At 43.5% G+C, this 15,283-nt stretch overlaps 1 protein-coding gene across 3 annotated transcripts in view; it reads left to right on the top strand.

Annotated features, from left to right (window-relative positions):
- The window catches only part of GART (phosphoribosylglycinamide formyltransferase, phosphoribosylglycinamide synthetase, phosphoribosylaminoimidazole synthetase), a 29,268-nt gene extending 25,424 nt beyond the window's left edge, over positions 1–3,844 (top strand). For all 3 annotated transcript variants that reach the window (XM_047874509.1, XM_047874508.1, XM_047874507.1), the window contains exons 19-22: positions 1,347–1,477; positions 1,746–1,887; positions 2,879–2,994; positions 3,091–3,844. In XM_047874509.1, the coding sequence (XP_047730465.1) occupies positions 1,347–1,477; positions 1,746–1,887; positions 2,879–2,994; positions 3,091–3,279 (578 nt within the window). In that variant the 3' untranslated portion in view covers positions 3,280–3,844. The remainder of the gene's footprint in view (positions 1–1,346; positions 1,478–1,745; positions 1,888–2,878; positions 2,995–3,090) is intronic.
- The last annotated feature ends 11,439 nt before the right edge of the window (positions 3,845–15,283 follow it).

The following is a 15,283-nucleotide window of genomic DNA, read 5'->3' as shown; positions in this document are numbered from 1 at the left end:
ATAGTACAGTAATGATTTCAGGAGTAGATTCCAGTGATCTGTCTCATGTGTATAATGCCCAGTGCTCACCCCAACAAGTGTCTTCCTTAATGCCCCTTGCTCATTTAGCCCATCTCCCCACCCACAACCCCTCCAGCAAACTGCTGAGGGTTTGTTTTTTTTTAATTTTTTTAATTTAATAGTAATAAGGTGAAATTTATGTTTGTTGTAGACAGAGGGGTGAAGTAATAGGAGCACTGTATTCTCTCAGATGGATATATAGCATGTTTATTATTCCCACTTTAATAAGCAGCATTGCTATGAACATTTTTACAAATAAGCATTTTTAAGTGCATATCTGATTATTTCTTTAGGATACGTTCCCGGAAATGTAATTGCTTTCCAAGTCCATTTTAAGGTTTCAGTATACTTTAGGCCCAAGTTGATGGTAACGCAAAGAAACTGTTGTAAAGGCCATAGTGGTTTCTTCTTAAGAGGCTTGATTTTTCTGGGTGCCTGGCTGGCTCCGTCGGTAGAGCATGCAGCTCTTGATCTCTGGGTTATAAATTCGAGCCCCACACTGGATCTAGAGATTACTTAAAAAAGTAAGATCTTTGGGGTGCCTAAGTGGCTCAGTTGGTTAAGTGTCCAGCTTTGGCTCAGGTCATGATCTCACAGTTCCTGAGTTCGAGCCCTGTGTTAGGCTCTGCACTGGCAGCGCCGAACCTGCTCCGGATTCTTTGTCTCCTCTCTTTGCCCCTCGCTCACTCGTGCATTCTCCCTCTCAAAAATAAACTTTTTTTTTTTTTTTTTTTTTAATGTTTTATTTTTCACAGAGAGAGAGAGATAGAGCCTGAGCGGGGGAGGGGCAGAGAGGGAGGGAGACACAGAACCTGAAGCAGGCTCCAGGCTCCGAGCTCTCAGCATGGAGCCCGACGCGGGGCTTGAACTCACAGACTGCGAGATCATGACCTGAGCCGAAGTTGGACGCTCAACCAATTGAGCCACCCAGGCGCCCCAAAAATAAACATTTAAAAAAAATAAAATCTTAAAAAAAAAGAGGATTTTTTTCTTGCTTAATTAAGCAGCTTATTCCTCATCAGTTTTTAAAATGTTATACTATTTTTATTACTATGCTAGATCATAAGGTGTTATTTTGCAGGAGCAATTACATATCCTAAAATTAAGAGTGCCTGTGCTTCCATAAGCTATTATTGATCCATTATCCCAAAAGGGAATTTAAAAACCTCATGTATTTTGCCAGTCTTTTCTGAGACATTTATTTGGAAATCTTGACCATTGATTATTCAGAACGGTACATAACCTCTTTTAAGAAATGTCAGCTTGTGTTTTTCTCTCTTTTTCAGGATCAAACCTCCAAGCCCTCATAGACAATACTAGGGAGCCAAGTAGCTGTGCACACATCGTTGTTGTTATCTCCAACAAAGCTGCAGTGGCTGGCTTAGATAAAGCAGAAAGAGCCGGAATTCCCACCAGAGTGAGTTACTTTGAAAAGTATCTTTCCTCCAGACTGTATTTCAACTCATAACCCGCCCCCACAAGACTTCCGTCTGTAGGACAGCTTGTTCTTTGGCTTTCTGGATCACGGTGTGTGCCTTTCAACACCGTCCTCCCCATTCCTTAATTCTTTACATCAGGCACGTCTTCCTCAGAAAGAAGTGAAGTATGGTCCACGTAAAGGTTGAGTTTTAAATTATTTTTGGTAATTCATTTAAAAAGATTTTGCTTATCTTTTTCTATTACAGGTAATCAATCATAAATTATATAAAAGTCGTGTAGAATTTGACACTGCAATTGACCAAGTCCTTGAAGAGTTCTCCACAGACATAGTCTGTCTTGCAGGATTCATGAGAATTTTATCTGGCCCCTTTGTCAGAAAATGGAATGGTAAGCAAAAATTATTTGACACCACATTGAGAAATCAAATGAAAACAAACTACAGGGCGGTTAGCTTCCCAAACAATCCCAATTGTGAAATATTTACTGGGCCGTTTGAACACAGGTCATAATTTAATTTCCTTTGCCTGTGCTCAAAGAATGAATGACCCAATGACTTTTTATTTTCCTGCTCTTTTTATCAGTTTTCTTTGGCCTGCTGTAACTATCACTTTTTCTAATACAGCTTAGGTCACTCACATTACTAATATTTCATCTACTAAATAAATATTCAGAAGAGACATTTTTACTTGTTGAGAAGCAAAGGAAAGCGATTCCCTATATCCCAAAATGAAGAGTCCATTCTTAGGGAGTGTAGACCACTGCCAGACATGGCAGGGAAGGCACTGTTTCTGGAAAACACACCTTGTGTTATTGCCTTTTCCACTAACACTTTGACTACGTCCAACTGTCCTTTTTTGTGCCTACATTTGGGCAATAAATGTATTCTCTCTCCAAAGAGTTTGTTTTCTTAAGTGAATGTGGTTAGACAGAATACAAAATTGGGAGTGCCTCTGGTGACATAATGCTCACAGAACTAACCTAGCATCTGGCTGGCGGACGTGCCACTTCGTGGTTAGAAGTCAAGCACGCAGATGCTGTGCAGGAATCTCCTGTGTGTCAGCAACAAGCCGAATCTTCCCCGAGCTCTACGATCCGGAGTTGACCCATCCCATCCGACTTTCAGTCACTGCAGGCACCTATTCAGAGTCCCTGGGTGGATCTTCAGTTGTGCAAGAGGCAAGAACTTGCTGCCCCCGAGACATCTTGGATGAGAAGCTAGATTTCCCTTTCCTTCATTTCTGTCTTTCACAAAGAAACACCCATCCCAGAGAAATCCTATTCCTGCTGACCTCTCATTCTAGACAGGAAAACATGTATTCCTTTGGTAATATACATAGGATCTTTAAGTTCTGACCACTGTGGTTTCATTAATTTCCAGGGAAAATGCTCAACATCCATCCATCCTTGCTCCCGTCTTTTAAGGGTTCAAATGCACATGAGCAAGTCCTAGAAGCCGGGGTCACAGTCACTGGGTGTACTGTGCACTTTGTAGCTGTGAGTATGTCTCCTTCTACCGAAACATCATTACTGTCTGTATGTAAATTGTACCGGCTAGAAAGTAATGTTCAAAACTTTTGCTTCCTTCCCCAGGAAGATGTAGATGCTGGACAGATTATCTTACAAGAAGCTGTTCCAGTGAAGAGGGGCGACACCGTTACAACTCTGTCTGAAAGAGTGAAATTAGCAGAGCACAGACTATTTCCCGCAGCCCTCCACCTGGTAGCCAGTGGAACTGTACAGCTTGGAGAAAATGGCAAGATTCGTTGGGTCACAGAGTAGTGAAGTCTCCCCCATTCGGGGCTAGAGCGAGTTCTGAAAGAAGTCTGGCTATCTGCGTTATCATGGACTCAGCCCAGAAGAACAACTGCTAAGAAAGAATTCCTCACCCGCGCCTCTGGCCTTTTTTTTTTTAACGAACAGAGATTCGTTGAAAACAAGCCTGGTGCAGCATGTCTGGGGCATACGTGTGTCATCTCCAGGGGTCTTTTAGGGTTTACCTGTTCTGGACCTTCTTGATCATAATCAAGCCGGTCATTCAGAATCCCTTTCACTTTCAGCCAAACAAGATACCAAAACTTTTAGTCTCTCTTCCTCTTCTGACGGATACCACCTCCATTTCTTGTAGTTATATGTTCTCTAGTTTTTGAAGAGTTAATCAACAAGGCTATTAAGTTAATATCTCTTCCCCATATTGTATATCTGTACTGGTTTGAATTGAGACTAATCTACTCTAATTACCCTGATCATAATGTAGTGTCATAAAATGGGTGTGTAACTCCCACTTCTGAGGGATGGTGTACTTTGTGCTTTGAAATATCATTAAACATCCTAGTTATTGACAGTTTCTGTAATACCCAGATTTTAGCTTCACAATTATGGGTTACAAACATCCATACTTCTGTAAATACTAGAAGGTTAGAGTTTTGTTGGCGTCTTGATTCAAAACAGGACTTAGACATGTTACTCATCTTCTCTGTCTCTGTTTCCCCATCTACTGAAGTAGGCACATGCCTGTCATATGGTTGTTTTGATAATTAATACGTGTGCAATGCCGAAAACACTTGGCCCAGAGTAGGCACTCCATGGTCAGCATTCATTTTATACTTCTCCCAGTTATAGAAGCTATGGTAATTTACTGTTCTTTCAGCAAATACATCTCAAGCACAAAATTGAGAATGGGGACATAGAATTTTGGAACTGTAGGTACTATTTGGGAGCAGTGAGGGCAGATGGAAGGCACTCCACCCGGACTAGTAAAGAGTATAAAGGCACTGCATGTGTTTCCCACTCCAGCCATTCATTTCCCATCTGGCTATGCAATTCTAGAGCTGGGAAGTCTGAGCTGACCTAGTAGGCACATGTACATGACACCAAGCTTGGGACCACATTTCTCCCGTAGCAGAATAAATAAGGACTGGCCACCCAGCCCAGAGGTAGCCAGCCATCCTTGGACTACTGAGCAGCTTTCAAGGTGATGTGGCCTAAGCTCTGCCTGCCCAGAGTGCGCCTTACAGGAAGGATACCTGGAGGCCATGTTCAAATCTTCCCTTGGAGTTTAATCTCAACATCTAACGGCTGAAGAGTCCTTTTATACAGAAGTAAATCCTAGCCTTACGAAAAGAAAAAGAGTAGGGGGTTAAGAGGAGTGGCACCTTCACCAACAGATGCTAATCACTGCCTCTGGTACAAGTAGGTTTCCCCAGGCCCAGGCAGCCAGCCAGTGATGTCACCCTTACTGACTGCAGTCAGCAACGGCCATCAAACTGGAGGTTCAGCCTCCTCACTTCACACAGGTCCCTTTGCTGTAAAAACGATGCATTTATTTTGGAGAGGTCACTCAACATTATTAAGTAGCTATGACATATATGCCCAACATTGTCCTATGGAGTTTAGAGAAAGTTAAAAGATACAGAAGAAAATGTTATTGGTGGATAAAATCACAAACAGTAATAAAAGTAGTACCATGCTGATAGCACCAGCATGTAATCTAGAAAAACCAATGTAGGGGCACTGGGTGGCTCAGTCCATTGAGCAGCTGACACTTGGTTTCGTCTCAGGTCATGATCTCAGTTCGTGGGATCGAGCCCCACATTGGGCTCTGTGCTGACAGCAAGGAGCCTGCTTCAGATCCTCGGTCTCCCTCTCTCTGCCCCTTCCCAGCTTGCGCTTGCTCACTCTCAAAAATAAATGCTAAAAAAAAAAAAAAATTTTTAAGGAAAAATCAGTGTAAGCTTATGACTTGAGAAATAAAATTTTTTAGCCCTTACTCTGATACTAATTTCAACTAAAAGGAACGTGAATTCCACGTAAGGTTATTGATTTCCTATTTTGGCAGAAGAATCAAATTGTGTCTGGTTGCCAGAAACCAGAAAGTACTTGAAAATAAGGAGGATTCTGAAAGAACACGGGAGCCCGCTTAAAGCGTGTCCTATGGTCTTATTTGGGATAAGCTGAGTATTATTTGGACATGATGAGTACATAAGTAGCCATTAGTTTATAATGGTAGAGAAAAGGTCATTTAAGTTATGAAAAGTTCAGTGCAAAAGTGAAAACAGGTCAATATTTTATTGTGATAAATATGGGCATTTGTATTATGGATGTCTCTTTCTATTTGTATACAGAGGAATAAAACATCAGCCCTCGGTCACACCTTGTGTTCAGGTAGCAAGATCAGGGGGATGGGCGGTGCCCAACTGTGAGTCCGTAATAGTCAAAGGATTTAAGTTGTACGCCAAAACAAGTGAGCCAAAGGATGTTCTAAAGGGTGTTACAAGTTCTGAGAGAAATTTCATGGTCTCTTCTCTAATTTTTTACTTTTTAACTACTATACAAACTTCTTAAGTAACTCAAGTACAACAGTATTTAATCACAACAAAGTTTAGTAACTGGTACAGCTGGTAGTTCTTTTTTTTTTTTTCTTTTTAAATCACAGTTCCCTTGCCTATTTCTTGCCCCAGGAGGATTTTTGTCAAGGACACTGCTGCCATGGTCCCACCAGGTTCCCCCGGGCCCCACTTCCAGTGGGCACTCCCATCTGCTGTGCCCCCTATGACCAAAATGCACTCTGCCTGCCTGTGCCTCGGGGTCACTCATCCAGGCTTAAAGTCCCAGGTAGGATCATCCAACTGGCCACAGTTAGGTGGCCCACCCTGCTCTCACAGCCAGGGGCCACGGAGAACTGGAATATGGCCTTGGGCTGTCAGAAAGTGTGAAACTGCCTCCCTCTCCCAGGGTGGAGGTCGCCCTGCACAGGGCGAAGGGATTCCCAAGCACAGCAGCCCCCACGGGACAAGGGTCTAGCTCCTCAGTTCACGTGACAGGTGTGGCTGCAGGTATTCCATGTTACTGTTAACGCCAATGGTTCCCCTTGGCTTATCTCCCTGAGCTGCTTTTTACCAATGATCTCTGTAATACATAGATTTTGCCTCCTCCACTACGGTTTAAGAGATAGTCTCTGATAGCCATTCTTTCACAAGCCACATCAGCCTTTATTTACAACACAAGGCCATTTTCCTTTATCCGGAACCAACTGTTAATATTTTTAAATTCATAAGTAGGAACAATCAGAATGTCCCATCAGCTAGTGAGTCAATAAAGAAAATGTGGTCTACCCATACAATGGGGTATTACCGTCATTAAAGGAAACAAAGAAGATACATACTACAACATGGATGAACCTTGAAATATGCTAAGTGAGGGCATCTGGGTGGCTGAGTCAGTTAAGCATCTGACCAGCTCAGGTCATGATCTCATGCTTCGTGGGTTGGAGCCCCGCATCGGGCTCTGTGCTGACAGCTCAGAGCCTGGAGCCTGCTTTGGATTCTGTGTCTCCCTCTCTCTCTCCTTCCCCACTCGCACTCTGTCTCTGTCTCTCAAAAATAAACATTAACAAATTTTTTTAAAGCATGCTAAATGAAAGAATCCAGTCACATAAGACTACATTTATAATTCTGTTGAGATGGAATGTCCAGAACAGGCAAATCCATACAGACACAGAATAGATTAGTAGTTGCCCATGGCTGTGGGGATAGACGTACTTTAAGGGTGATGTCTAAAGGGTGCAAGGTTTCTGTTAGGTGATGAGAATGTTCTAGAATTGATTGTGGACATGGTTGCATGACTCCATGGGCATATCTTAAGCCACTGAAATGTACAGTTTAAATGGGTGAATTGTGTGGCATATGAATTATATCCCCATAAAACAGTTTCTCAAAACAAAGATACAACTTATTAATTCAGTTTTGGAAATACATCAAGATTACATTTAATCTGATGTTATAAAATACATCACACATTTAAAATACTTCCCATTCAAAATATGAAGTCACTTCAATGAAATCAGGTAAGACATCCATGCTTTGTGACAGATATCGTATTAAAGACTGTCTATCTGAACCAAAATCCTAATCCTCAATCCCCCATCTGTTAACCTGGTAATTCTTGGGAGTATACTTACTACAAATGCTAACTCCTGAGCCCCACCTGTATTCTGAGCATTGCAATAAAGGCATGAAGATTTCAATATTCCCAATCGATTTCATTTTTTTAAAAAGGTTCGGGAACTGGGCACCTGGGTGGCTCGGTCAGTTAAGCGTCCAACTTCGGCTCAGGTCATGATCTCCTGGTTTGTGAGCTGAAGCCCCGCATCGGGCTGTCTGCTCTCAGCAAAGAGCTCCACTTTGGATCGTCTGTTTCCCTGTCTCTCTGCTCCTTCCCCCACCTCTCTCTGTCTCTCTCAAAACTAAACATTTAAAAAAATTTTAAAAAAGTTTCATGAATTGAAGTATTTGTGGACACTCAGAGTCTAACTGTATTTTATTTTCTTTAAGTTTATTTATTTTGAGAGAGAGCGAGCGAGCGCACATGCGTGATAGCAAGGGAGGGGCAGAGAGAGAGGGAGGGAGAGAATCCCAAGCGGGCTCCGTGCTGTCAGCCCAGAGCTGACTCAGGGTTTGATCCCACTAACTGTGAGATCATGACCTTAGCCAAAATCAGAGTCAGACGCTTAACCGACTAAGCCACCCAGGCACCCCCAGACTGCATTTAAAATTTTTCTGTACTACTAAACTCCAAACATTTACAGGAAAAATTAGTTTTGTTATAGCAATATCACTCAATCCCTTGACTGCTTCAGTTAAATGCAAAAATAAAACAAGATCACTAAAATCATTTCATTTTTTAATTTTTTTACTGTTTATTTTTGAAGGAGAGAGAGAGAGAGAGAGAGAGAGAGCGAGTCAGGGAAGGGCAGAGAGACACAGAATCTGAAGCAAGCTTCGGGCTCCAGGCCCTGAGCTGTCAGCACAGAGCCTGACGCAGGGCTCTAACTCACGAACCGTGAGATTGTGACCTGAGCCAAAGTCATTTAATCCACTGAGCCACCCTGGCGCCCCTCCAAAAATTATTTTAAATTAAATATTCAGGTGACAAAGCTATTAAGTCCTCCTTCACTTTTGTTGAAAGCCAAGTATTGAAAACCTTCTAGTTTTATAAAGGATTTATTTTGCTTTCTTAGCATCCACAGCAAATCAGCCTTTTCTTTATTTTTTTTTAATGTTTATTTTTGAGAGAGAGAGAGAGACAGAGCATGAGTGGGGGAGAGGCAGAGAGAGAGAGAGGGAGATACAGAATTCGGAGCAGGATCCAGGCTCCAATCTGTCAGCACAGAGCCCGATGGGGGGCTTGAACCCACAAAGCCATGAGATTGTGACCTGAGCGGAAGTCGGATGCTTAACCAACTGAGCCGCCCAGGCACCCCGGCCTTTTCCTTTTTTTCCCTCAAATCAGCCTTTTCAAGTGTGCCTTTGGTGCCCTGACGGTGTTTACAGCACCCTAGTAAGATTCAGGACACCGGCAAGGTGTGCCTTTCTTTTACAAAATGAGGGACTATCCTTCAGAGGCCGGTGGGACTTCACACCTTAGTCATCAGCTTAGAGACCAAGCTTAGGCCTGCAACTGAGTGTGTAGACAATTTAGGGAATCAAAACACAGAACTCACAGAGCTCCGCAGCCCTAGCACCCTTAGCAATCAAGCGAGAGGTCCGCAAAGGAGCCTGAAAATGAACAAACAGTGCAGTTGGGGGCCCAGGAGAGAGGGACACCTCCAGCCTAGGAGAAGGGTGTCTCCAGGAGCAGGGATCGAGCTTCTGGCTCTTCTCTCTTAGAGGCCAAGTAGAGAGAAATAGCTACCACCACCCCATCACGCACCTTTCGGCAAGCCAAAGAGCCCAGCACCTTAAATCTGTTCCCTGGCACAGGAGGTTCTGGGGGCCCAAGTGTGCCCCGCCAAAATGCCAACATCCAAGGTGGGATGATAGCCCTGGGTGGAGGAGGTAAGGAAGAGGCCGCAGCGGCCCAAAGCTCAACCTGCAGGACACGGGCATCCAGCAACAGGGAACTGAGGGCACTTAAGCCTCTACTTGCCTTTAGAGTTTTCCATCTGGGAGGAAACAGTTTGGAGAACACAAATTCCTGGAGTCCACTGAACCAACGTATGAGGATCCTACAGGCCCGTATGTCAGTCAGCTTAGGCTGCCGTAACAAAATGCCACAGACTGGGGCTTTACTCTCTTGAGGTTCTGGAGGCTGGAAGTTCAAGATCAGGGTTTCTGAGGCCGCCTTCTCACTGTGTCCTCACATAGTCTTTCCTTTGCACACATGCATTCCCGGTGTCCCTTTGTGTATCCAGATTTCCTCCTCTTACAAGGACAACAATCAGATTGCATTAGAGGGCACCCCCCAATGGCCCTATTTTAACTTAAAATCTAATAACGACTTAACAGAGTTCTGGCACTACTAACTACATTTTGAAACAAATTCCTCCTGGAACTAAGATTGTTATCTATTTTATTTTTTTACTTTATTTATTTTGAGAGACACAGAGACAGCATGAGCAGGGGAGGGGCAGAGAGAGAGAGGGAAAGAGAGAAAATCCCCAGCAGGCTCCCTGCTGCCAGCAGAGTCCATACTCGGGGCTCAAACCCACGAAACCGCGAGATCATGACTTAAGCCGAAACCGAGAGTCGGACACTTAACTGACTGAGCCACCCAGGTGCCCCTGAGATTGTTATTTTAGAAAGCTATACGCCAAGCCAACATGCAAATACTCTAGCACTTTCTTTCCCTTTTGTAGCACGTAATCATGTTTGCCCTCTGGACAGGGAGGGCTACAGAAAAAGTTCTGCACTAACTGTGCAGATTGAATCTGCAGATTTAGACCATCTGCAGATTTAGACTGGCAGAAAAATCTGCCACAAACCATGTGGCCTTGGGCATGTCACCGTTTTCTCTTTCAGAAGGCTAAGATTAGATTTCCATGGTCTCTTTTATTCCAACATCCTGCTCTTCCTTGTCTGAACCGTAATAGATCTAGGGAGAAATAAGTGGAAAGGAGAAAGGAGAGAAAGGATAGTCCACAGCAGGGCCCCTGAAATAGCACTATTGACATTCTGGGCCAGAGAATTCTTTGCCAGATAATCCTTGCCTTGTGAAATGCTGAGTAGCATCCGCGGCCTCCAACCACTAGGTGCCAGGAACAATTCCCAGTTGTGACAATCAAAAATGCCTCCACCTTTTTATATTTTCACTAGGGTTTCTGTTTCTCCACATCTTCACCATCACTTGTTATTTTCTGTTTTGTTTTGTCTGATAGCAGCCACCCTCGTGGACGTGTTATGCTGTCTCACTGTGGTTTTGATTTGCATTTCCCTAACGATCAGTGGTGTTGAGCTTCCCTGCATACAAGTGACCTGTTGGCCACTTGTACACCTTCTTTGGAGAAATGTCTATTCGAGTCATTTGCCTGTTTTTTTTAATCCGCTGAGCTTTTAAAACTATTTCTATAGGTTTATATAGTTGGAATCATAGAATATGTAACCTTTTCAGATTGGCTTTTGTCACTTAACAATGTGCATTTCAGGTTCTTCCACGTCTTTCCATGACCTGATTGCTCACTTACTTTTTTTTTTTTTTAATTTATTTGAGAGAGACCAAAAGCATGTGCGCATGCACACAAATGAGGCGCAGAGGGAGAGGGAGAGAATTCCAAGCAGGCTCCCCACCGTCAGCACAGACGCCACGGCAGGGTTCAATCCCACGGCCATGAGATCATGACCTGAGCCGAGACCAAGAGTCAGACACTCAACCGACTGAGCCACCCAGGCACCCCACAAATACATTCTTTTTAAAGAATTAAAAATGACTAACACTTAATAGAACAGTTGCAAAAATACAAAAACCTTCCAAATAAACCTTACCCATTTTCTCCAACGAACATTTCAGTCCATGTGGCTTATTGTTTGCTCTCTTTCTCCCTTGCTCTGTACATGTGTTTATTTCTTTTTAAATTTTTTTTTTTCAACGTTTATTTATTTTTTGGGGGACAGAGAGAGAGCATGAACGGGGGAGGGGCAGAGAGAGAGGGAGACACAGAATCGGAAACAGGCTCCAGGCTCCGAGCCATCAGCCCAGAGCCTGACGCGGGGCTCGAACTCCCGGACCGCGAGATCGTGACCTGGCTGAAGTCGGACGCTTAACCGACTGCGCCACCCAGGCGCCCCTGTACATGTGTTTATTTCTAAGTCATTGGAGAGTAATTTGCAGACATCATATCCCTTTATCCATAAATATTTCAACATGTATTTCCTAAGAAGAAGGACAGAACCACTCACTCACTGTGGATATCCCCCACAACCTCGCTGTCAAGTAAGGAACAGAAATTATATGATTCTTCAATTTCATTTAATACAAGAAATGTTATTTATTTAATCAAGAATGAGTTTGGGTAACAAACTGGATTTACATGCTCATTTCTGAGAACAGCACGGACCAAATGAGCCAGCATCACCTCGCCAGAGCCTGAGATGTCTCTGGACAAGCCCTAAGATGAAAAGGTCACTCAGGGACATCCCAGAGAGTGAGCTTTTTGAATGGAAGCAGCCTTACATCCCATGACAAAGCTGTTTAGGAATCAGATTTGCTTTAAAACCTATTCTTTCTATAAAGCATCTTGAATGATTCTCTAGCAAATAGTGTTGTGTGACAGTTTTAATGTGTTTATTAGAGTTTTGTTGCTCAAATCTTTGACAACTGGTAAGCAGTGAAAGGAGGCAAACCCTCCACATACTGGTCTTTTTAACTTACCAAAACACCTAGACTGACTGTAGTGAACAATTCTGTATTGCATACCTGAAATTTGCTAGGGGAGTAGATCTCAAGTGTTTTCATCAAAAAAAAAAAAAAAAAAAAAGAAGGTAACTCTGTGAGGTGATGGATATGTTAATTAGCTTGATTAATTGGCTTGAGTGTGGTGATTATGTCACCATATATACCTATATCAAAGTATCAAATTGTACACCTTAAAAATATACAACTTTTCTCTGTCAATTCTACCTCAATAAAGCTGGAAAAAAATTCTGAAGGGCAAGAAAAGCACATGGTAGCTCTGCTGTAAAGCAGTGATTTCACGAAACACACTGAGTAAATGCAAGACGGGTTAGAAACAATTCAAACGCTGGTTCCCAGACAGCAGGTGCGCATCTGTTTTCCCCACTCCTGGCCTGTGGTTAGCGGGAGGTATGCGCAATATTCAGAATTCCAAGGAACGGAGAGTGCTGTAGATCCGCACTAAATGCAGATAATTCAGGCTCAAGTAACAAGAAATCATCACATGAATTCCACACCAAAAATGAAAATCAGAAATCCCGGGTGGTGGAGGGCAGTTTACCATGAGCAAAGTGCCACAGCCCCCGCATGTGGCCCACGCAGGAGACCCTGACAAGTGGTTTTCCTAGCTGGGAAGAGGAAAAAGGAGGAAATACCCAAAAGAATGTGAATCTTCTCTTTCCCACAGTACCTTTCCCTCACTGCATCCCCCTCCCAGACTGTAGAGTGTTGTCACATTACATAAGTTGCCCCACTGCCTTCTTTCTTTAAAAGCTGACACTCTAGGGGCACCTGGTGGCTCAGTCGATTAAGCACCTGACTCTTGATTTCAGCTCAGGTCATGATCTCATGGTTTGTGGGTTCGAGCCCCACATCAGGCTCTGTGCTGACAATGCAGAGCCTGATTGGGATTCTCTCTCTCTCTCTCTCTCTCTCTCTCTCCCTCTTTCTCTGGCCTTCCCCCACGAGCACACGCACACAGGCATGCTTACCTTCTCTCAAAATAAATAAATAAACTAAGAAAAAAAAAAAAAGCTGGCACTCTACATCAAACTCTTTCTTAATCAAATAGTTTAAAAGTGAATTAAGATGGCACCCCAGGGGCGCCTGGGTGGCGCAGTCGGTTAAGCGTCCGACTTCAGCCAGGTCACGATCTCACGGTCCGTGAGTTCAAGCCCCGCGTCGGGCTCTGGGCTGATGGCTCAGAGCCTGGAGCCTGTTTCCAATCTTGTCTCCCTCTCTCTCTGCCCCTCCCCTGTTCATGCTCTGTCTCTCTCTGTCCCAAAAATAAATAAACGTTGAAAAAAAAAATTTTTTAAAAAAAGATGGCACCCCAGAAGGGTGCCTGGCTGGCCCGGTTGGTAGAGCATGCAACTCTTAATCTTGGGGTCATGAGTTCAAGCCCCACATTCAGTGCAGAACCTACTTAAATTAAAAAACAAAAACAAAAACAAAAACAAATGATGGCACCTGGAGAGGAAGGCATCTTCATGGTGGTTCTAGGAACTGTAGCTCCAGACGTTACCATCAGCAAACATCATTGGACCTGAGGTTTTAGGATGCAGACTGAACCATAAATCAATCTTGAGGGAAGTGTGATTTTTGGTTACTATGGCAACTTACTGGCAAGACATCGACCTCTTTGCAGTTCTCATGGAACCAGCAAACAAAAGAGAAGGAAAAAAAAAAACCCATCTGAGAGAACAGAGAGAAGAGGCCTCTGTTGCAGCGCCCCGCCTCCCACAGGAGCTCAGTGAATATTTAATATAACTACAATGTAAGGAAATTTGGTTTTTAATAACTTTGAAAAATATCACTCTATTTTCTACCCACTTGGCAGTACAATTAATGATTAGGTTTTGGTGTGCCAACTAAATTCTTGCTGTCTGCTCTCCTCTGTATATGTAATTCTTTTTTTTAACATTTATTGATTTTTGAGAGACAGAGAAAACGGAGCGTGAGTGGGGGAGGGGCAGAGAGAGAGGAAGACACAGAATCGGAAGCAGGCTCCAGGCTCTGAGCTGTCAGCACAGAGCCCAACGTGGGGCTCAAATCCACAAACCGGGAGATCATGACCTGAGCCAAAGTCGGACGCTTCACCGACTGAGCCACCCAGGTGCCCAGGGACATTTGTTTTCAAAATGCTCAACTATATTGTGAAAGAATGTTCTAAAAAAGATGTTCTAAACGAGGAAATGCACAGACATCGAATCCAACATACATTCATTTAAAACCAGTCCTTTGGGCGCATGGGTGGCTCAGTCGGTTGAGCATCTGACTTTGGCTCAGGTCATGATCTCACAGTTCATGGGTTCAAGCCCCACATCGGGCTTTGCCAGCAGCACAGAACCTGCTTCAGATTCTCTGACTCCCTCTCTCTCTCCCACTCCCCCACTCTCACGTGCTCTCTCTTAAAAGTAATCATTAAAAAAGATAATAATTACATAAATGAATAAATAAAACCGGTCTTTATGTAAGATTATACTACATCCTAGCTGACAAACATGAGATAATAATTGTATTTTGTGGAAAATGAGAGAGGTTCAAGCATGTTGATTTTAATCATGATATAACCTGAAAATGGTTAACAACGTTATATGTGTTTTTAACAATGAACGTGTTTTTAAAAGTCTATAGTTTAGGGGCGCCTGCATGGCTCAGTCAGTTGAACATCCGACTTCAGCTCAGGCCATGACCTCATGACCTCATGGAACCATGACCTCACGGTTCGTGGGTTCCAGCCGTGCACTGGGGGGCTGTCAATGCAGAGCCTGCTTCAGATTCCCTGTCCCCCCTCTCTCTGCCCCTCCTTTGCACGTTCTCTTGCTCTCTGTCAAAAATAAACATTAAAAAATTATAAATAAATAAGTCTATAGTTTAATTAAGCAAGGTAACTTGCTTAATGGGTTCATGGGATCGAGCCCTGAGTCAGGCTCCATCTGCTGATGGCATGGAGCCTGCTTGGGATTCTCTCTATCCCCCTCTCTCTGCACCGCCCCACCCCCCCTCATGCTGCTCTCTCTCTCTCAAATAAACTTAAAAAAAAATGCCAGTCAAGGGAGCCTTTCAGAAGAGCATGTGACTCTTGATCTCAGGGTTGTGAGTTCAAGCCCCACATTGG

The sequence above is a fragment of the Prionailurus viverrinus genome, chromosome C2 (assembly GCF_022837055.1).
Source record: "Prionailurus viverrinus isolate Anna chromosome C2, UM_Priviv_1.0, whole genome shotgun sequence".
NCBI classification, from domain to species: Eukaryota; Metazoa; Chordata; class Mammalia; order Carnivora; family Felidae; genus Prionailurus; species Prionailurus viverrinus.
This window is presented reverse-complemented; position numbering and strand designations above follow the sequence as displayed.